This window comes from Scyliorhinus torazame, chromosome 19 (assembly GCF_047496885.1).
Source record: "Scyliorhinus torazame isolate Kashiwa2021f chromosome 19, sScyTor2.1, whole genome shotgun sequence".
In the NCBI taxonomy this organism is placed as follows: domain Eukaryota; kingdom Metazoa; phylum Chordata; class Chondrichthyes; order Carcharhiniformes; family Scyliorhinidae; genus Scyliorhinus; species Scyliorhinus torazame.
In genome coordinates, this window is record NC_092725.1 from 143,045,503 (window position 1) to 143,069,142 (window position 23,640).

The 23,640-nt window shown below is 45.5% G+C and overlaps 1 protein-coding gene across 2 annotated transcripts in view; it reads right to left on the reverse strand.

The window, feature by feature from the left end:
• The window catches only part of cecr2 (CECR2 histone acetyl-lysine reader), a 195,049-nt gene that overhangs the window by 66,636 nt on the left and 104,773 nt on the right, over nucleotides 1-23,640 (reverse strand). For both annotated transcript variants that reach the window (XM_072485357.1, XM_072485358.1), the window contains exons 3-6: nucleotides 16,904-17,087; nucleotides 15,737-15,873; nucleotides 14,734-14,853; nucleotides 2,466-2,533 (exon numbers count right to left, since the gene is read on the reverse strand). In XM_072485357.1, coding sequence (XP_072341458.1) covers nucleotides 2,466-2,533; nucleotides 14,734-14,853; nucleotides 15,737-15,873; nucleotides 16,904-17,087 — 509 coding nt within the window. The remainder of the gene's footprint in view (nucleotides 1-2,465; nucleotides 2,534-14,733; nucleotides 14,854-15,736; nucleotides 15,874-16,903; nucleotides 17,088-23,640) is intronic.

The following is a 23,640-nucleotide window of genomic DNA, read 5'->3' on the forward strand; positions in this document are numbered from 1 at the left end:
AAGGAAGTAGCAGGTTACAGAGGGATATAGATAAGCTGCAGTGCTGGGCTGAGAGGTGGCAAATGGAGTTTAATGTAGAGAAGTGTGAGGTGATTCACTTTGGAAGGAAAAACAGGAAAGTGGAATATTTGGCTAATGGAAAAGTTCTTGAAAGTGTGGATGAGCAGAGGGATCTAGGTGTCCATGTACATAGATCCCTGAAAGTTGCCACCCAGGTTGATAGGGTGGTGAAGAAGGCATATGGAGTGTTGGCCTTTATTGGTAGAGGGATTGAGTTCCGGAGTCAGGAGGTCATGTTGCAGCTGTACAGAACTCTGGTACAGCCGCATTTGGAGTATTGCGTACAGTTCTGGTCACAGCATTATAGGAAGGACGTGGAGGCTTTGGAACGGGTGCAGAGGAGATTTACCAGGATGTTGCCTGGTATGGAGGGAAAATCTTATGAGGAAAGGCTGATGGACTTGAGGTTGTTTTCGTTAGAGAGAAGAAGGTTAAGAGGAGACTTAATAGAGGCATACAAAATGATCAGAGGGTTAGATAGGGTGGACAGTGAGAGCCTTCTCCCGCGGATGGATATGGCTGGCACGAGGGGACATAACTTTAAACTGAGGGGTAATAGATATAGGACAGAGGTCAGGGGTAGGTTCTTTACGCAAAGAGTAGTGAGGCCGTGGAATGCCCTACCTGCTACAGTAGTGAACTCGCCAACATTGAGGGCATTTAAAAGTTTATTGGATAAACATATGGATGATAATGGTATAGTGTAGGTTAGATGGCTTTTGTTTCGGTGCAACATCGTGGGCCGAAGGGCCTGTACTGCGCTGTATTGTTCTATGTTCTACTGTACACACCCCTGTCAGCATCAATGGGGCCGAGGTGGAGATGGTTAGCAGTTTCAAATTCCTTGGGGTGGACATCTCCAAAAATCTGTCCTGGTCCACCCACGTCGACGCTACCACCAAGAAAGCACAACAGCACCTATACTTCCTCAGGAAACTAAGGAAATTCGGCATGTCCACATTGACTCTTACCAACTTTTACAGATACACCATAGAAAGCATCCGATCGGGCTACATCACAGCCTGGTATGGCAACTGCTCGGCCCAGGACCGCAAGAAACTTCAGAGAGTCGTGAACACCGCCCAGTCCATCACACGAACCTGCCTCCCATCCATTAATTCCATCTATACCTCCCGCTGCCTGGGGAAAGCAGGAGGTGTAAAGATCCCTCCCACCCGGCTTACTCACTCTTCCAACTTCTTCCATCGGGCAGGAGATACAGAAGTCTGAGAACACGCACGAACACACTCAAAAACAGCTTCTTCCCCACTGTCACCAGACTCCTAAATGACCCTCTTATGGACTGATTTCATTAACACTACACCCTGTATGCTTCATCCGATGCCAGTGCTTATGTAGTTACATTGTATATGTTGTGTTGCCCTATTATGTATTTTCTTTTATTTTCTTCCCTTTTCTTCTCATGTACTTAATGATCTGTTGAGCTGCTCGCAGAAAAATACTTTTCACTGTATCTCGGTACACGTGACAATAAACAAATCCAATCCAATCCAATCCACAAGAGAGAGTGACCGCTTAACAACTCATTCATCATTTTCTCAAGATTCTATGGTGCATAATCATAGCCCAGAAGCCATCCATTGAAACTGGATGGTAAAGGTTGTGGGGCTGCTACTTCGCATTGGGGAACCTGTAAGTAAATTCTTCAAAACTCAAATAAATCTTTAACAACTTTGCTACTTGGTGCTCATTTGGAAGCTGTTCCTGACAGTCCGCCAAAAAGCAAAAAACTGTTTTGAAATCACCATCCATTAAGCCTTGTGGCAGTCGAGCACTTCCCTTCCAAATTGTGAAATCAACTTTCAAGACAGCAGTCCTGCCCTGCGCTTGCCCAACCTGTTGTAATTGAAACTGTAAAATATTCTACATGGTCTCATTCTGGTTGAACTAATAATGCACTTTCAGAGTTAGTTCATGGAAAGTGGTGTGAAAGCTTTAATTCACACATCACATCCCACACACAAACTAACAGGAGGTACAGCAAAGAGAGTGCAAACTTTTTATCTATAAATTATAGGTATTAGTACAGTTGAGACTGCCAGAACCCGCACCACTTCTACATCTCCCATTTCTCTCCCACATTTGTCCAAACCCTGAATGTGACATCACAGCCTCTGTGAAGGACAACCAGCATGATATTAGACCAAACTTTGAACCCTCTTCCAGCATTCAATCAGCAGCTCTACGCTCAAAGCCGCTGTGGCACCCTATTCAAAATTAAATTTCCCAAGCCACCGATATTAATGATTTTCTTCATTAAAATTTGTTCAGAGTATTTATAACATACAAGAATCAGCTCAATATGTAGCATGAAACATGCATCATAATAATGAAAAGATCCACACACAGAAACAGAATAGTTCAAAAAAGTATAGTTTGCTTACCACGGCTTTTATATCCCTGTCGCGAGTCTTCTATAGGAGGCACTTCTCGGGTTACAATTTTGGATTCGCTGTAAAATACCATTTAGTAAACTGAAAACCTACTTGAGGAAAACCCACTTATCTTATGCGTCAGCTTACTCTATCATTCTAAACTCCAGCACAGGCCATCTCCACGAGGAAGAGGTCCTCTTTTCACTATCTGACACAAAATTGTAAAAAGGAATGTACAAATATACACGACACAATGATAAACAAAAGGAACTCTTTAGCCCATATAAGTCTCTGCGAATGGATCCTCTAAGTGAACAAGTGTGTGTGGGAGTGGGATAGGGGCATGGCATGGTAGCACAGGGTTTAGCACTGTTGCTTCACAGCGCCAGGGTCCCAGGTTCGATTCCAGGCTTGGGTTACTGTCTGTGCGGAGTCTACATTCTCCCTGTGTCTGCATAGGTATCCTCCGGGTGCTCCGGTTTCCTCCCACAAGTCCTGAAAGACGGCTGTTAAGTGAATTGGACATTCTGAATTCGCCCTCTGTGTACCCGAACAGGCACTGGAATGTGGCAACTAAGGGCTTTTCCACAGTAACTTCATTGCAATGTTAATGTAAGCCTACTTGTGGCAATAAAAATTATTGAAAGATGAATCATGGGTATTAACCTGTAATATAATGCCTAGAATATCAGTTTCCCTTTTAAAAAAATAAATTTAGAGTATCCAATTATATATTTTTCTAATTAAGGGACAATATAGCATCTTTTGGGTTGTGGGGGCGAGACCCACGCAAACACGGGGAGAATGTGCAAATTCCACATGAACAGTGACCCGGGGCCGGGATCGAACCTTTGATCACAGCGCCGTGAGGCAGCAGTGCTAACCACCGCACCGCCCCAGTTTCCCTTTCAAGAGCAACATTAGTTTCACGTGATTTTTAAAATCCGTTCATGGATGTGGGTGTCGCTGGTTGGGCCAGTATTTGTTCCAGATCCCTGGGGGCATTTAAAAAAAAGTCACATGTAGGCCAGACCTGGTAAGTGCGACAGATTTCTTTCCCTAAAGGACATTCATGAACCAGTTGGGTTTTTACAACAATCGGCAATGGTTTCATGGTCATCATTCGACTTTTAGTTCCAGACTTTGAATGAATTCAAAGTTCACCATCTGCCGGGCTGGGGTTTGAACCCAGGTCCCCAGAGCATTACCCTGGGTCTCTGGATTACTAGTTCAGTGACAATACCACTGCGTCACTGCTGCCCCAGCAAGCTTTGGGAATCATTTTTAACGATATAAAGTTCTGCAAAATGGATTTATTGGCAAGGTAAAGGGCACAGTAGGAACTGATCGAAGCAATATATTTTAAAAAAATTTAGTTAAGTTTTTTTGTGTAGGTACAGATAGATGTCAATCTCATTATTTGGCAGAGATGGTGAACTGGGGTACTGTCCACAGGTCAAAATCCATGTGAATCAGTCAGTTGTCCCAAGCGCAGGCTCATTGGCCCACTGGTGCAGAGTAGAGCAGGGGTATTAGGGAGAGGAATGTATTACGAGAGGTGCTATTTGGGAAAGGGGTCTAGCAAGAGGGAGTCGGATTGCGCTCTGGGACAGACTGAGGTGCAAAGCAGTGAGAAAGACAGATAGAAATAATCAGATACTGAAAACAAAAAAGAGAGCGAGAGAAATAAAGAATGGTGAGAGATTAAGGAGAAAATGAGAGAAACTGAAAGCAGCAATGGAGTAAAGGTGCTTTTGGGAAAACTCAGCTTCATTGTTCTGTTGAAAACTGTATTTTAAGATTAAAGTATCAATTCGGAAATATAAATTAAATGTCAACCTCAGTTTAGTCACTGCAATCTCACCTCGAAGCCAGACGGGTGAGGCCACCATTGCCGAAACTTTGAACATATAAGCTAGATCTACATTTCAAAGCAGTAAGAGAGCAATGTTGGAGATTCCATCCTTTAGCGAAGAATGTGTAAACTCCAGATAGACAGTCACCCAAGGCCGGAATTGAACCCAGGTATCTGGTGCTGTGAGGCAGCAGTGCTAAACCACGATGCTGCCCCTCTTCTTCTTAAACCTGGTCCCCTCTTTCACATTTAAAAATAAGATACCGAGGCTTATAGAATTCAGAGCAGGTCACATGGCTCCCTGTTCAATCTTCCACATTACCCTAAATTAAAGAGTCTGTCCCGAAATCTAACCTTACAAGTTTCAAATTTGTAACATAAATGCAAGGTTTCTTCATTCTTGCTTAACCTGAAAGCACTATTTTATCATCGAGTAACACAGTACAGAAAGTCCATTGTGCCTACATAAATACTGTGGCTTAAAGAGCAAGCCAGAGGCTGGGAATTCTGTGACATATTGCTCACCTCCTGACTCCCAAAGCCTGTCCACAAGACACAAGTGTGATGGAATACTCTCCACTTGCCTTGCTGCGTGCACTCCAACATTCAAGAAGCTCAACACAATCCAGGACAAAGCAGCCCACTTAATTGGGACCCCATGCTCCAACAATGCACTGTGACAGCAGTGTGCACCATCTATAAGATGCACTGCAGCAACTCACCAAAGCTCCTTTGACACCATCTTCCAAACCCTTGACCTAGATGGATAAGAACAGCAGATGGATCAGAACACCACCAGCTGGAAGTCGCTCTCCAAGTTACTCACCACCTTGACCTGCCTTTCCTTCACTGATGCTTGATCAAAATCCTAGGACTCCCTCACTGTGTGCCTGCACAACATGGACTGTTGTATTTCAAGAAGGCAGCTCACCTCCAGCTTCTCGAGGGCAATTAGGGATCAGCAATAAATGCTGGCCTAGCCAGCGATGTCCAAACCCCATGAAGGAATTTTTAAAATGCCCAAGACCATAAAACGTAGGAATAGAAACGGGCCATTCAGCCCATCAAATCTGCTCCGCCATTCAATGAAATCATGACTGACCTGAAATAATAGTCCTCAACTCCACTTTCCCGCCTTATCCTGATTACCCTTGATTCCTTTACTGATTAAAAACCTGTCTACCTCAGCCTTGAACATACCCAACGATCCAGCCTCTGCAGCTCTCTGCGGTAAAGAATTCCACACATTCGACAGCCTCCAGAGAAACTGTCACATCTCTGTCCTAGACTCTCCCACAAGAGGAAACAATCCCTCAGCATCTACCCTGTCAAGCCCCCCGTGAATCCGATATGTCTCAATAAGGTTGCTTCTCGTTCTTCTAATCCAATGAGTACAGTCCCTACCAACGCAACCTCTCCTCCTAAGAAAATCCCTCCATACCCAAGGTCAACCTCGTGAACCCTCTCGGGACTGCCTCCAAAGCCAGCGTATCTTTCCTTCTGAGCTGCAGCTTTCTGCATGATGGGCAGCATGGTAGCAGTGGTTAGCACTGTTGCTTCACAGCTCCAGGTTCGATTCCTGGCTTGGGTCACTGTCTGTGCGGAGTCTGCACGTTCTCCCTGTGTCTGCGTGGGTTACCTCCGGGTGCTCCGGTTTCCTCCCACAGTCCAAAGGTGTGCGGGTTAGGTGGATTGACCATGCTAAAAACAATTTACCCTTAGGCAAAGGTTAGGTGGGGTTACTGGGATAGGGTGGAGGTGTGGGCTTAAGTAGGTGCTCTTTCCAAGGGCCGGTGCAGACTCGATGGGCCGAAGGGCCTCCTTCTGCACAGTCGATTCTATGAACTGTTCACAGTATTCCAGACATGGTCAACTAGTGCCTTATATAGTTTTAGTAAGACTTTCCTATTTTTATTCTCCATTTCCTTTGAAATAAAGGCCAACGTTGGATTTGCCTTACTAATTACTTGAACTTGCATGCTAGCTTTTTGCGATTTATGTCCAAAGACACCCAAATCCCTTTGAGCTGCAGATTTCTGTAATCTTTCTGCATTTAAATAATATTCAGCTCCTTTATTCTTCCTACCACAGTGCATAACTTCACATTTACCTACAGTATATTCCATCTGCCAAGTTTTTGACTGTTGTGTTGGCTTTAAATTTGAAAACGGATCTTGACTGATTGTGCTATTTAGGAATATGATTGGTAGATTGCTATCCAGAGTTATTTAGGGATACAAAGCTAAGGTGGGCGGATGAAGTTAGGATGCAGACCACCCACGATCTTACTTAGCAGGATCTGCCACCTAATCAGCAGTGCGACAAAAGCCAAAGCGTCTACCCCCCCTCCTCCCCCAAACCTGGTCTGACACCCCAAATATTACGATTAATCGGCAGGGCTCCAAATCCACATTTAAAATTGCTGATATAGGTGTTAAAAAAGGCCCCCCAAAACCAACCAACTTGGGGCAGGACCAGAACGTGTGCATGGTTCGCAGGCTCCCCTCGACCACCGCTCACACCTCTCCTCCACCCCCTCAAAATAGCGACTCATTCCGACCTTGGTGAGATGTGCTCTGAACAGTTGTACAAAACTTAACCTCACTCAGGGTGACGGAGCGTTCACCCTACGGAGAGACCAACTCCACATCTCCTCCTCCAAAATGGGACCCAGCTCCTCCTCCCACCTAACCTTCACCTCCTCCACCAATACCTGCTCTTCCCCCATGATCCATCCATTTAACCCAGGCATGCTGTCCCTCCTCTGACTCTGCACATGAAACAAATTTTCTCCAGAAAAGTGGACGGCAACGCCACTGGGAATGTCGAGAACGCTCGCCGAGCCCAATCACACACCTGAAAATATCTGTTCCACCAAGGCCGACCTTCTCCCTCAGCTCCTCCCAGTCAGCACACTGACCCTCCAAAATAAGTTATTTACCCAGTCCAGTCCCTTAACTTTCCACCCCCCAAACTGGCAACAGTTTGCCCGAGCTGAAATAAATGCTTCCCTCAGATAGGGCACGACCTCAACAGCCCCCCCAAGCTTGAAATGCCGGTGAAGCTGCCGCCATATCTTTACCGTAGAGTTGAGTACTGGATTCGCCAAATACTTCGCTGGAATGAACAACAGCGCAGTCATCCCCAATTCCCCCAGGCACGACCCCTTACATAATCCGACTGCATCCGTACCCAGACAACGTCCTGGTCCCCAAACCAACCCAACATCTTCTCTGCATTGACAGCCCAATAATAAAGCAGCACCACCACCACCCCTGCCAGAAACTGAATCCTCTTACTAACCAGAATCGCCACCCACTTGACCTACCGTCAAACCACGAATGAATAATCTGGCTCACCAACACCTTCCGCAAAACACTCAGGACCATCCCCTTACTTGATTAAACCACCCTCCTCCAAACAACACCAAAAACACACAACGCACAAAGGCTGAGAGGTACAAATACAGAACACAAGCATCACCCCTTCATAGCCAGAGTCCTGAACAGTCCATCTCACAGCAGCCCCATCCTTTCTCTGATGAAGGCCTCCGCCTGCTCCGGCGCATCGAAGAAGCGATCCTTCGGGTCCATGGTGACCCGCAACCTCGCCGGGGACATCACCCCAAACAGCACGCCCTCGCTACAGAAAACAGCTTTTGAAGGCCTCCTTCCTCTTAGCCAGCTCAATCCCAACGTCCTGATATATCTGCACAGTGGCCTGTCCCAGTCGATATTTCAAACCTTCTTCACCCACTCCAAGACCAGCTCCTTCTGTTGAAATAATGGAAACGGATCCGACTCAACTACTTCCACAGGCAATGCATTCCATGCCCCCACTACTCTCTGGGTAAAGAACCTACCTCTGACATCCCCATATATCTTCCACCATTCACCTTAAATTTATGTCCCCTTGTAATGGTTTGTTCCACCCGGAGAAAAAGTCTCTGACTGTCTACTCTATCTATTCCCCTGATCATCTTATAAACCTCTATTCCAGGCAACATCCTGGTAAATCTCCTTTGCACCTTTTCCAAAGCTTCCACATCCTTCCTAAAATGAGGCGACCAGAACTGTACACAGTACTCCAAATGTGGCCTTACCAAGATTTTGTACAGCTGCATCATCACCTCACGGCTCTTAAATTCAATCCCTCTGCTAATGAACGCGAGCACACCATAGGCCTTCTTCACAGCTCTATCCACTTGAGTGGCAACTTTCAAAGATGTATGAACATAGACCCCAAGATCTCTCTGCTCCTCCACATTGCCAAGAACTCTACCGTTAACCCTGTATTCCGCATTCATATTTGTCCTTCCAAAATGGACAACCTCACACTTTTCAGGGTTAAACACCATCTGCCACTTCTCAGCCCAGCTCTGCATCCTATCTATGTCTCTTTGCAGCCGCCAACAGCCCTCCTCACTATCCACAACGCCACCAATCTTCGTATTGTCTGCAAATTTACTGACCCACCCTTCAACTCCCTCATCCAAGTCATTAATGAAACTCACCCAGAACTGATCCCTGAGGTACTCCACTGGTAACTGGGCTCCAGGCTGAATATTTGCCATCCACCACCACTCTCTGACTTCTATCGGTTAGCCAGTTCATTATCCAACTGGCCAAATTTCCCACTATCCCATGCCTCCTTACTTTCTGCATCAGCCTACCATGGGGAAGCTTATCAAATGCCTTACTAAAATCCATGTACACTACATCCACTGCTTTACCTTCATCCACATGCTTGGTCACCTCCTCAAAAAATTCAATAAGACTTGCGAGGCAAGACCTACCCCTCACAAATCCGTGCTGACTATCCCTAATCAAGCAGTGTCTTTCCAGATGCTCAGAAATCCTATCCCTCCGTACCCTTTCCATTACTTTGCCTACCACCGAAGTAAGACTAACTGGCCTGTAATTCCCAGGGTTATCCCTATTCCCTTTTTTGAACAGGGGCACGACATTCCCCACTCTCCAATCTCCTGGTACCACCCCTGTTGACAGAGAGGACAAAAAGATCATTGCCAACGGCTCTGAAATTTCATCTCTTGCTTCTCATAGAATCCCTGGATATATCCCGTCAGGCCCGGGGGACTTGTCTATCCTCAAGTTTTTCAAAATGCCCAACACATCTACCTTCCTAACAAGTATTTCCTGAGCTTACCAGTCTGTTTCACACTGTCCTCTCCAACGATATGGCCCCCCTCATTTGTAAATACTGAAGAAAAGTACTCGTTCAAGATCTCTCCTATCTCTTCAGACTCAATACACAATCTCCCGCTACTGTCCTTGATCGGACCTACCCTCGCTCAAGTCACTCTCATATTTCTCACATATGTGTAAAAGGCCTTGGGGTTTTCCTTGATCCTACCCGCCAAAGATTTTTCATGCCCTCTTAGCTCTCCTAATCCCTTTCTTCAGTTCCCTCCTGGCTATCTTGTATCCCTCCAGCACCCTGTCTGAACCTTGTTTCCTCAGCCTTACATAAGTCTCCTTCTTCCTCTTAACAAGACATTCAACCTCTCTTGTCAACCATGGTTCCCTCACTCGATCATCTCTTCCCTGCCTGACAGGGACATACATATCAAGGACACGTAGTACCTGTTCCTTGAATAAGTTTCACATTTCACTTGTGTCCTTCCCTGACAGCCTATGTTCCCAACTTATGCACTTCAGTTCTTGTCTGACAGCATCATATTTACCCTTCCACCAATTGTAAACCTTGCCATGTTGCACACACCTATCCCTCTCCATTACTAAAGTGAAAGTCACAGAATTGTGGTTACTATCTCCAAAATGCTCCCCCACTAACAAATCTATCACTTGCCCTGGTTCATTACCAAGTACCAAATCCAATATGGCCTCCCCTCTGGTCGGACAATCTACATACTATGTTGGAAAAGCTTCCTGGACACACTGCACAAACACCACCCCATACAAACTATTTGATCTAAAGAGTTTCCACTCAATGTTTGGGAAGTTGAAGTCACCCATGACTACTACCCTGTGACTTCTGCACCTTTCCAAAATCTGTTTCCCAAGCTGTTCCTCCACATCTCTGCTGCTATTGGGGGGCCTATAGAAAACTCCCAACAAGGTGACTGCTCCTTTCCTATTTCTGACTTCAACCCATACTACCTCAGTAGGCAGATCCTCCTCAAACTGCCTTTCTGCAGCTGTTATACACACTTCAACCCATCTCCGTGCCTGCAAGTACTCTCCTTTGTCAGTGTTCCCTTCCCCACTGCCTCACTACACGCTTTGGCGTCCTGAATATCGGCTAACTTAGTTGCTGGACTACAAATCCGGTTCCCATTCCCCTGCCAAATTAGTTTAAACCCTCTCGAATAGTAGTAGAAAACCTCCCTCCCAGGATATTGGTGCCCCTCTGGTTCAGATGCAACAGCATCCAAAACGGTATATTTGTTTTGAAGGGGAACGGCCACGAGGGATCCCTGCACGTCTGCCTGCTCGTTTTCTTTCCCCTGACTGTAACCCAGCTACTCGTGTCCTGTACCTTGGGTGTGGTTACCTCCTTGTAACTCTTCTCTATAACCCCCTCTGCCTCCCGGATGATCCGAAGTTCATCCAGCTCCAGTTCCCTAACACGGTCTTTGAGGAGCTGGAGTTGGGTGCAGTTCCCGCAGGTATAGTCAGCGGGGACACCGGTGGTATCCCTCACCACCCACATCCTACAGGAGGAGCATGCAACTGCCCTAGCCTCCATCCCCTCTTACCGTACAGAATATAGCTGCCCTGTGGACCAACTGGAACTCCGCCCACCGACTCTGCTCCCAGTCAGCTGCACTCTCTGTAAACTCCTGGCTCCCTTCTCGCTCTTTGAGGAAATGAAATGAAAGGAGCACCTTACTCCCTCCTCACCTAACTCCCTCAGTCACCAAACTCTCACTATAGCACTCAAATGCACCAAATTCAGCACTGTAGCTGGCTCACTTTTATACTTTGAATCTAGCCTCTGAAAACTGGCCTAATCCAATTAACTAATTAACAAGCTCCAGCTGCAAGTACCTACAAGTAGAACCTTTGTTTAAAGCTGATTGAAAATTCACCTTCTTCTAAACCAAACAGCAACTTTTAAAGTTAATTAACTAAATAAAAGAAAGACTAGACTTTAGATAGAAATGAACCCTTATACTCCCGCAGTCACCAAACTCTCACTATAGCACTCAAATGCACCCCAAATCAGCACTCAGTGCAAACTTTAGTTAACGTGTTTAAATTAATGGGCGTGCCGGCCATCTTCCTCCCTTAGATGGGCCACCCTTCTTAGCCTTCTACAAGGCTCATTTAGCGATGATTTCTACATGACCCCATCCAGTAACAATTCCCTAAGCCCACAGCAGACGTATGGTCATCAAGCTCCCCCCCCACCCCCCCCCCCCCAAAAAAAATGGGTAAAAGGCACCAAAAGCAAAGACACAGCCACATTCACTTTTCCTATGTCTTGCTCTTACCTGTCACCGGACATCATCCAAGGAAATGTAAGAATATAAAATACATTAACATTTTCTGAGACGGGGGAAGTGTGGTGGGGGGGGGGGGGGGGGGGGGGGGGGGGGGGGCAGTATTTGCAAGGATGATTGCATATTTACAGCCTACAGACTTGGCTGAAATATTATGGTGTTCAACTGTGGTTCAGTTAGATGCACTCTCGACTGAATCAGGACGTTGTGGATTCAACTCCCACTCCAGAGGCTGGAGGAAAGATCTCAGATGACACTCCAATGTGATACTGGAGAGAGTGCTCGACTGTCAGTGGTGCTGACTGTAGGACATGCTGAACCCAGGCACTTGGTGCTGTCTCAGGTGGACCAAAGAGATCCCATGGCAGGAGTTTCCCAGTGTCATGACCAATATTTATCCCCTAACTAACAGGCTATTTGGTCATTATTAAAATGTTGTTTGTGCAAGCTTGATGTATGCAAATTTTCTACATTCCAACAGGACTTATTTATCTGTACGAAAGCAGACGCCGACATACAGGCGAGACCAGTAAATATTCATACAAATGGTTCAGCATTATAATTGTCGTAGTCAGTACTTGCTTTTGTACAGGTAAGGAAAGAATACCAGAAAGAGTGGGGGATCGGAGGATAAACTCATGAGCACATGGCACCACGCTGTTACAAAATATATGGGATCCGTAATGGGGTAAAATACAACAAATCAGGGCCGTACTCAGTATTCCAAGACCCCCAAACAATGAAAGGATACCCCCCAAAAAAAGGGAATACCAGGATACGCCATTGTTACAAGACGTGGCTTGGCAGTGTACATTCTTGTATACATAGAACATTACAGCACAATACAGGCCCTTCGGCCCTCGATGTTGCGCCGACCTGTGAAACCACTCTAAAGCCCACCTACACTATTCCCTTATCGTCCATATGTCTATCCAATGACCATTTGAATGCCCTTAGTGTTGGCGAGTCCACTACTGTTGCAGGCAGGGCATTCCACGCCTTTACTACTCTCTGAGTAAAGAACCTACCTCTGACATCTGTCTTATATCTATCTCCCCTCAATTTAAAGCTATGTCCCCTCGTGCTAGACATCACCATCCGAGGAAACAGGCTCTCACTGTCCACCCTATCCAATCCTCTGATCATCTTGTAAGCCTCAATTAAATCACCTCTTAACCTTCTTCTCTATAACGAAAACAGCCTCAAGTCCCTCAGCCTTTCCTCATAAGATCTTCCCTCCATACCAGGCAACATTCTGGTAAATCTCCTCTGTACCCTTTCCAATGCTTCCACATCCTTCCTATAATGCGGCGACCAGAGTTGCACGCAATACTCCAAATGCGGCCGCACCAGAGTGTTGTATAGCTGCAACATGACCTCATGGCTCCGAAACTCAATCCCTTTACCAATAAAAGCTAACACACCATACACTTTCTTAACAACCCTCTCAACCTGGGTGGCAACTTTCAGGGATCTATGTACATGGACACAAAGACCTCTCTGCTCATCCACACTGCCAAGAATCTTACCATTAGCCCAGTACTCTGCCGTCCTGTTATTCCTTCCAAAATGAATCACCTCACACTTTTCTGCATTAAACTCCATTTGCCACCTCTCAGCCCAGCGCTGCAGCTTATCTATGTCCCTCTGTAACTTGTAACATCCTTCCGCACTCTCCACAACTCCACCGACTTTAGTGTTATCTGCAAATTTACTCACCCATCCTTCTATGCCCTCCTCCAGGTCATTTATAAAAATGACAAACAGCAGTGGCCCCAAAACAGTTCCTTGTGGTACACCACGAGTAACTGGAATCCAGTCTGAACATTTCCCATCAACCACCACCCTTTGTCTTCTACAGCTAGCCAATTTCTGATCCAAACTGCTAAATACAGGAGCCACTAAGCCACGGATTCGTACACTGTGTCAAGATTTGCAAAACAAAAAACCTCACTCCTCTCCAGCCAAATCAGAGGCACCGTTCAGGCCCCATCTCCCCAAATCAACCAGGTCTTATGATATACCTTGCAGCAGGATTTGCAAGGGTTGTAGGTGAGCCCCCACAGAGGAAACAGACCTATTGTCTGACAGGATTCTCTTCTCCGCTTCGTCCATTCTTTTTAGGATATATCACAATTCATCAATATGAGCACAAATAATCTGTGCCGGGGGGACAAGATCGTCATCCATAACTTCACTCTGGGCAGCAGAGTGGTGCAGTGGTTAGCACTGCTGCCTACGGCACCAAGGCCCCAGGTTCGATCCTGGCCTCGGGTCGCTGTCTGTGTGGAGTTTGCACATTCTCCCCGAGTCTGAATGGGTCTCACACCCCACAACCCAAAGATGCGGTTAGGTGGATTGGTCACGCTAAATTGCCCCTTAATTGGAAAATAAATTGGGTACTCTAAATTTAGAAAAACAAACTTCATAACTTCACTTACAATGGCGGCCATCATCATGACGCAATAGCATCGCCGAAGTATAGGCCTGCCCACCAGCCAAACAGTCACTGCGAACTGGGCCGCACACCTTGGCCATCTCCGACCGCCTCAATCAAACAAGGATTTTCTTGACTTAACCCGACTCCCAATTGCCAAAATTTAACCAGGATCTTCCCGGAACATAGCACAAGGACATACACCTCAGATCACGTAATTATGGGTTGTGCATCAGGATAAAACAAAGGATTAAAAGATGAGTAGTGCCAGAGCTTGCGAATAAGCAGCCGCTCCCGTGCATATATCATGTGATTTCCCCCCCTCCTTCCATCTTCTTTTAATGCTATGGAATAATTAATAGTTCTGCTTTGACAATCTCCTAAGTATTGAATTGAAATGAGCAATTTATTTTTCAGTGTTGGATGTGAATTAGAATCAGTCAGCCACACTTTATCCAGTAGCCAATGTGCTATTCACAGTAAATGTGAAACAACTCACCTCATGGTTGCTAAATAAATATCTTCTAGTTTTTTCTGTTTTGATGGTCGGCCTCGCTTTTTAGGTTTCAGGTCTATCAGTTTGTAAGTGAAATTACAGGTACTTAATTTTCCATTTTCCCTGTAAGATTGAAAAACTTAGAAATAACATGGTCACCAGCAGTCACTGCCATTTCCTTGTCCACACACATAACGGTGAATGAACCTCTGCATAATCCCAATGTATGATCTTGGATATTTTAAAAAGAAATCAATTTCGATTTCTAGTCACATTTGGATCATATTTGCTACACTTTATCCAATTAAAAAAAAACTTCTCAGCAGATACAATGACTGCATGTGTTTGTTCCCCCACCCTCTCCGAAACCGCATCTGTTTCACCAAAGCCCAGTTTCAGAAAGAGTGGCAGTTTTAACCCAATGAAAATACATACATGGGAACAACAAACACATGGCCGGGATTTCGGCCAAGTATTGGCGCCAGCGTCTAAACCGGCGCGAGCAACGCCGGCGTCAATGGGCCACCAGGCCCAGTCATTCTCCCCGTCCTCGGCGGCAACAACGGTGCCAGAGTGCTGCGCGCTGCTCCGGCGCTGAAAGGCAACCCTACCCCGCCGGCGTGGGTCCGCACATGCACGCCATGGCCATCTCCGCGCCAGCCCGCGGGCAACATGGTGGAGCCCTGTATGGACCCGGCAGAGATGAACATTGACACCCCCCCCCCCCCCCCTTCAATTCAGCGTGCTGCCGATCAGTTGCCCCCGATTGCGGGCCTGGCCACCGTGGAGGCATCCCCCCGGAGTCGCGCCCCCCAGGACGGCCCGGCCCATCGAGCGCACAGAATCACCACGGTGGCCACTTTGAACTGCCTGCGACGCAATTGCCGCTGATTCTCTGGTCGCCGGGCCGGTTTCGGAGCAGTGTGGCGGGATTCCCCCCCCCCCCGGCTCCGAGAATCCCAGCCATAGCCCAACTTATGTAAACAAAGTACGGATTAATAATTACATTTCTTCTGCTTGATCTTTCTCCAGTGCGAAAGATGGTCTCTCCTTGTATAAACGAGTGCCATAAAAATACCAATAGGTTGCTCCCAAGGCATCTTCTCCTAAAGGTTCTACTCGCAAATTGTCAGCATCCAGACCCTGACAGGCAAAGACACAAATCAAAGCAAAATAGAAGTCGTACACTTTTAAAATACTAAGCAAATTGCACACCATATTGACCAGGAACTCAGCTCAGCTATAAAGGTAACAGATTATTTTTGAATATGTTAGTAACTACCAGGCATCACAGCAAAATCACACTCACCACAACACCAGCCTCAAGCGCGAGGAGAATAAATATAGACTAAATTATTCAAAATAGTTGAGCAGAGAATGTTGGGGAATCCAAGGATGTTAATAACTTGGAAAGGGTAGAAAGATTTACTAAATTGGCATCAGGAATGAAAGGCGCTAAAACCTTTTCATTTCAGCAGAGGTGAATATAGGATCAAAATTATGAGAGCGTTTCACGAGTTCAGTAGGGCAAAACCTTTGCCACTGATTAGCCAGCAGACATAAATTTAAGATAGCAGTCTTTAAAAGGAAAAGTTTGAACTTTCCTAAAACTACAGAGGGTTCAAGATCTAGACCGAAAACAATGAGATAACAGAATCCATAAGAACAGCTAAATGTAAAGTGAATGGATGTTAGAAAAGAAAAGAGGATTTAGTAAGCTTTTGAGAAAGCTGTTGCAGGCTTGATTGGTCAAATGTTCTCTTTGCATGCTGTCAAATTCAATGACATTAGAAGCACATGAAATATCCATAGGCGGGTTTGGGTTGAAGAATCCCAGACTCCGCTTTAATAAGCAGCCTGGAAGATTGATGGATTTGTGGCAGATCCAGAAGTATACACATGTGGAGGATAATTGAACAGCTTTTCACTTTTGCTACTGCTGAGCTTTAAGAAGTCATGATTCATCCAGGCAGTTGCAAATAGTGTGCCAGCCCTTACAATCTGCGCTCATAAAGGAATAAGTGTTTCTTGAGTGAAGAATTTGAGGGGGCCTATGGGGGACTCTATAGGAGTAAATGACTTCAGGGAATGGGAAAATGAGATAAGAGGCTCTTAAGTAGTTAGCTTAGTGCATGGTGTGAAACAAGAACCACCCCTTCATTTAAAATGGTACCTTTAAAAGATCAAACACGTCATCTGCATCCAATCTGTAGTCACATAGCCTGTGCAACAACTCAACGCGCAACCGAATGGGTAGTTCTTTGAACTTGGTGTTTTTCAGTGGGTTTGGCCTCCCTTCCTCAAGCTCCCATCGATGTTTAATAATGTCTTCTAGGTACATGTCACAACTGTCAGGTCTGGGGAACAAGCACATCATTAATTTGGAAAGAAAGTTTTCAATATACAGAATGCAAATTTTCCACCTTTGCTTTGCTGGTGTTAGATAGCACTCACCAGGATTACATTACATAGTGCCTGGAACAGGCCATTTGGCCCTATCAGCCCATGCTAGTAAGTAAGCTTACATTAACACTGCAATGACGTTACTGTGAAAATCCCCTAGTCGCCACACTCTGGTGCCTGTTCGGGTACACAAAGGGAGAATTCAGAATGTCCAAATTACCTAACAAGCACGTCTTTCAGGACTTGTTGGAGGAAACCGGAGCACCCAGAGGGGAAACACGCAGTCACAGGGAGAACGTGCAGACAGTGACCCAAGCCGGGAATCGAACCTGGGACCTTGGCGCTGTGAAGCAACAGTGCTAACCACTGTGCTAGAGTGCAGCCCAATGCTCCACTCAAGCCTCCTCCCCATCTTTGCATATCTAAATCTACCATTGTAGATTCCCATCACCTTCAAATGGTTGAGTAGTTTCCCTTCAAATGTATTAATACTATTCACTTCAGTCACTCCCTGTGGGAATGGGTTCCACATTCCCATCATCCTTTGGGTGAAGACGTTTCTTCTGAATTCCCCACTGGATTTTTTGTGACTGTGAACATTCTGAGAAGTGACATTTAAATAAATGGACAGAAAATTTGAGCATCCACATGCACAACATCATGGCAGGTGAGGCTTCATATTGTATGCTTCAAAGATAAAATATATCTCTAAAGGATAATATTTTGCAGCATTTCCTATGCAGTGTGGTGATTTCATTTTCTTTTTAAATGACTGTGGCAAAAGGGTCTTAAGCCGATCTTAATACCTATTCCCGGACAGTGCAGCAACGTACTTTTTGACTTCATTAATATGCTGCAATCTAGAACAACACAGTTTAAAAGTTAGATGCTGGACAGTGTAACTAGACCAGTCCTCTTTGAAAGGCAGAGAGTAGACTAACATCACTGAAATGTGTATCCTGCTGTTCGGAGGGTGTGATAAACACACCCTCATATGTTAGATGTGGACATTATCCAAGAAAAAGGAAAAGGCAGCCGATAACTCCTATCGACTTAATTTCATACTTGTTAATTTCATATAATTTCAGTGCAGATGTATGAATTAACCTGCTGGATATTAATTCCACTAGAACAAAACCAGCTATCAAAGGCTATGTTGGCTAAATGTTAAACCAATCTACTCAACATCATCTGAAATTTTTATTTTGCAATGGAAGCAGCATGTGCAAGGTTAAAACAGGTCACACAGGGTTAAAATCAGTCATGGATAGCTACATTTTGCAAGTTGGAGACAATTTACATTCACTTAGCATTCAAAGGTGTCACTTCAGATGCATTGTTGCTTAGAAGCCCTTTGTGAGATGGCGCTGTTTAGGTGTAGCCCTATTCAATTTGCTCAGCTTGAGATTTCAGTCACAGACGGCCAGGCTACAAGATGTCTCCATATTACAATGGAATGTAAATAGTATTTTCCTTATCAACTGTAAGTCAGAAAGAACAAACTTGTATTTTCACACTGCCTCAGTGATTCCCCAAAGGGTCAATTCAAAAATCCTCTGCCACACAAAAACACTGAAGCAGATTTCAATCATTCTTAAAACAGACTCAAGACACTTGAAAAGAGAAATACTGGGACATACTAATGTTTAAATAACAGTGAGGCTAATGGTACTCACCATTATTTATCCACAGGTGGTACAAACATTTCTGGCAAGCAGCAGATAAGAATACAGGAACATACGAAAAAGGAGAAGCCATTCAGCCCCTCGAACCATTCATTTCAGGTCAAGATTTGTTAGTGTTTCAAATTCCACATTCCCACCTAGCCCTTATGATTCTACCACTGCTTTAAAAATATTCAATGCCCCTGCCTCCACCACCCCATTCTGGATCCCCTCTTTCCACATTCATCTCGTCAGGATTGTCCAAAATCCATACATCAATCAAGTCACCCCTCACACTTCTAAACTCCAACAGCAACAGGCCAGGAATTTTCTCATAAGACAACCTACTCATTCCACGTATCAACGCAGTAAACCTGCACTGAACCGTCTCTGATTATACAGCCTTCCTTAAATAAGCACTACAGCACAAGTGGATAGCACTGTGGCTTCACAGCGTCAATGTCCCAGGTTCGATTCCCTGCTGGGTCACTGTCTGTGCGGAGTCTGCACATTCTCCCCATGTCTGCGTGGGTTTCCTCCGGGTGCTCCGGTTTCCTCCCACAGTCCAAAGATGTGCAGGTTAGGTGGATTGGCCATGCTAAATTGCGCTTAGTGACCAAAAGGTTAGGAGGGGTTATTGAGTTACGTGGATAGGGTGGAAGTGAGGGGTTGAGTAGGTCGGTGCAGACTTGATGGGCCGAATGGCCTCCTTCTGCATTGTATGTTCTAAGGAGGTCACAACTGCACACATTATTTGTCATGTAGTCTCACCTATATAACTGAAGCATCCTTACTTTTATGATCAATTTCCATCGCAACATAGGTGGGAGCTGCAGTTGGCCATTTGGTCCTTTGAACCTGCTCCACCATTCAAGAGCGTGGCTCACTTTCGACCTCAACTCCATTTGTCTGCACCATTCCCATAGCCGTTCATTCCTTTAATACCCCAAAATCTATTAACCTTAACTGAGCATTCACAATTGTCCCGATTGTAACATAAAACGTTACTCTTGTACTTCAATCCTTTATGTTCTTATGTCCCAAAGATTCACAATCTTTTGAATGAAGAAATTTCTCATCTCAGTTCTAAACAGTTGACCTTTTTATTGTGAAACTATAAACCCTATTCTAAATTCCCCAGCAATGGTAAATATATTCTCAGCCTTTACCCCGTGAAACCCTTTTAGAATTTTATACGTTTGAGTTAGATTGCCTCTCATTCCTCGAACCGCCAAAGAACATGCGCCTGTGTCTCCTCACAGGGCAATCCCCATATCCCACGAACCAGTCTAGCAAACGCCTGGACTGCCACTCGAGCAAGTATATTCTTTTTTGGGTAAGGATACCAAAGGTGCACACAGAACTCCAGGTGTGACCTCACCAATTACCTTTATAATTCTAGTAAAACGTTACTCTTGTACTTCCATCCCCTTGTCACAGATGTTAACACACCATTTGCCTTCCTAATTGCATGTTGCACCCGGATGTTAACTTTCTGTGACTCGTACAAGGACATTCAAGAAGTATTTTTTATTTTTCTAATTCTGCTCATCCAGTACTGCATGTCAGATAAAGCAGTCTGATAGTTTAGCAACAGTAGAGGGGTCGAAAGTGGTGATGATGTGGAATGGGATGTTGCCAGCATACTTTTAAAAACAATTGCTGTGCCTTTAGATAATGTTGCCGAGGGGCAGCATGTAGATAAGAAATAGGAAGGGGCCAAGGATAAACCATTCATCGTCAAAAGGCACTGACAAACCAGCTTTGACAAAGAGTCATCCTGAACAAAGAACAAAGAAATGTACAGCACAGGAACAGGCCCTTCGGCCCTCCAAGCCCGTGCCGACCATGCTGCCCGACTAAACTACAATCTTCTACACTTTCTGGGTCCGTATCCCTCTATTCCCATTCTATTCATGTATTTGTCAAGATGCCCGTTAAATGTCACTATCGTCCCTGCTTCCACCACCTCCTCCGGTAGCGAGTTCCAGGCACCCACTACCCTTGGTGTAAAAAACTTGCCTCGTACATAGACTCTAAACCTTGCCCCTCGTACCTTAAACCTAAGCCCCCTAGTAATTGACCCCTCTACCCTGGGGAAAAGCCTCTGACTATCCACTCTGTCTATGCCCCTCATAATTTTGTAGACCTCTATCAGGTCGCCCCTCAACCTCCGTCGTTCCAGTGAGAACAAACCATGTTTATTCAACCGCTCCTCATAGCTAATGCCCTCCATAGCAGGCAACATTCTGGTAAATCTCTTCTGCACCCTCTCTAAAGCCTCCACCATCCTTCTGGTAGTGTGGCGACCAGAATTGAACACAATACTCCAAGTGTGGCCTAACTAAGGTTCTATACAGCTGCAACATGACTTGCCAATTCTTATACTCAATGCCCCGGCCAATGAAGGCAAGCATGCCGTATGCCTTCTTGACTACCTTCTCCACCTGTGTTGCCCCTTTCAGTGACCTGTGGACCTGTACTCCTAGATCTCTTTGACTTTCAATACTCTTGAGGGTTCTACCATTCACTGTATATTCCCTACCTGCATTAGACCTTCCAAAATGCATTACCTCACATTTGTCCAGATTAAACTCCATCTGCCATCTCTCCGCCCAAGTCTCCAAACAATCTAAATCCTGCTGTATCCTCTGACAGTCCTCATCGCTATCCGCAATTCCACCAACCTTTGTGTCGTCTGCAAACTTACTAATCAGGCCAGTTACATTTTCCTCCAAATCATTTATATATACTACAAAGAGCAAAGGTCCCAGCACTGATCCCTGTGGAACACCACTGGTCACAGCCCTCCAATTAGAAAAGCATCCTTCCATTGCTACTCTCTGCCTTCTATGACCTAGCCAGTTCTGTATCCACCTTGCCAGCTCACTCCTGATCCCGTGTGACTTCACCTTTTGTACTAGTCTACCATGAGGGACCTTGTCAAAGGCCTTACTGAAGTCCATATAGACAACATCCACTGCCCTACCGGCATCAATCATCTTAGTGACCTCCTCGAAAAACTCTATCAAGTTAGTGAGACACGACCTTCCCTTCACAAAACCGTGCTGCCTCTCACTAATGCGTCCATTTGCTTCCAAATGGGAGTAGATCCTGTCTCGAAGAATTCTCTCCAGTAATTTCCCTACCACTGACGTAAGGCTCACCGGCCTGTAGTTCCCTGGATTATCCTTGCTACCCTTCTTAATCTTGAAACATTAGCTCCCTCTCTCTCCAGAGATGCTGTCAGACCTGCGGAGATTGTCCAGTGGTTTTCTGTTTTTGTTTTGGATGCCAGCATCCGCAGTAGTTTGCTGTTATCCAAAGGCGTGGCATTAGTTTTCACAAGTACGCGGACAATAGAAGCTCTACCTCACCATCACCTCTCCACTGTTACTGGAGGAGCAGAAATGGATAACCTCACACTTGCATCACATTTTTTTTCACCTGCCATGTTTTTCCCACTCACCCAACATGTCTATATCCCTCCTCAGTTTTTTTGCATCCTATTGCCTACTTTCCCAGCTGTGTTGTCAGCAAACCTGGAAATATTACAATCAGTCCCTTCATCGAAACCATTGACATAAATTGTAAATAGTGCAGTGCCAGTACAGATCCTTGCCGTGCCCCAGTGGTTCCAGCCTGTCAACCCAAAAATGAAATGAAATGAAAATTGCTCATTGTCACAAGTAGGCCTCAATGAAGTTACTGTGAAAAGCCCCTAGTCGCCACATTACGGCACCTGTTTGGGGAGGCCGGTACGGGAATTGAACCGTGCTGCTGGCCTCCCTTGGTCTGCTTTCAAAGCCAGCGATTTAGCCCAGTGCCCTAAACCAGCCATGTTTACTCCTATTGTTTTCTGTCCATTAACCAATTAGAACATAGAACATTACAGCGCAGTACAGGCCCTTCGGCCCTCGATGTTGCGCCGACCTGTGAAACCACTCTAAAGCCCATCTACACTATTCCCTTATCGTCCATATGTCTATCCAATGACCATTTGAATGCCCTTAGTGTTGGCGAGTCCACTACTGTTGCAGGCAGGGCATTCCACGCCCTTACTACTCTCTGAGTAAAGAACCTACCTCTGACATCTGTCCTATATTGTTCCCACTGGTCGGGGAAGCAGAACTAGGGGGCATAGCCTCAAAATAAGGGGAGGTAGATTTAGGACGGAGTGTAGGAGGAACTTCTTCACCCAAAGGGTTGTGAATCTCTGGAATTCCTTGCCCAGTGAAGCAGTTGAGGCTCCTACTTTAAACGTTTTTAAGAAAAAGATAGATGCCTTTCTAAAGAATAAAGGGATTCGGGGATATGGTGTAGGGGCCGGAGAGTGGAGCTGAGTCCACAAAGATCAGCCATGATCTCATTAAATGGCGGAGCAGGCTCGAGGGGCCAGTTGGCTTATTCCTGTTCCTAGTTCTTATGTTCTTATATCTATCTCCCCTCAATTTAAAGCTATATCCGCTCGTGCTAAACATCACCATCCGAGGAAAAAGGCTCTCACTGTCCACCCTATCTAATCCTCTGCTCTTGTTTGCCTCAATTAAGTCACCTCTTAACCTTCTTCTCTCTAACAAAAACAGTCTCAAGTCCCTCAGCCTTCCCTCATAAGATCTTCCCTCCATACCAGGCAACATTCTCGTAAATCTCCTCTGCACCCTTTCCAATGCTTCCACATCCTTCCTATAATGCGGCAACCAGAATTGCACGCAATACTCCAAAAGCGGCTGCACCAGAGTTTTGTACAGCTGCAACATGACCTCATGGCTCCGAAACTTAATCCCTCCACCAATAAAAACTAACACACCGTACGCCTTCTTAACAACCCTCTCACCCTGGG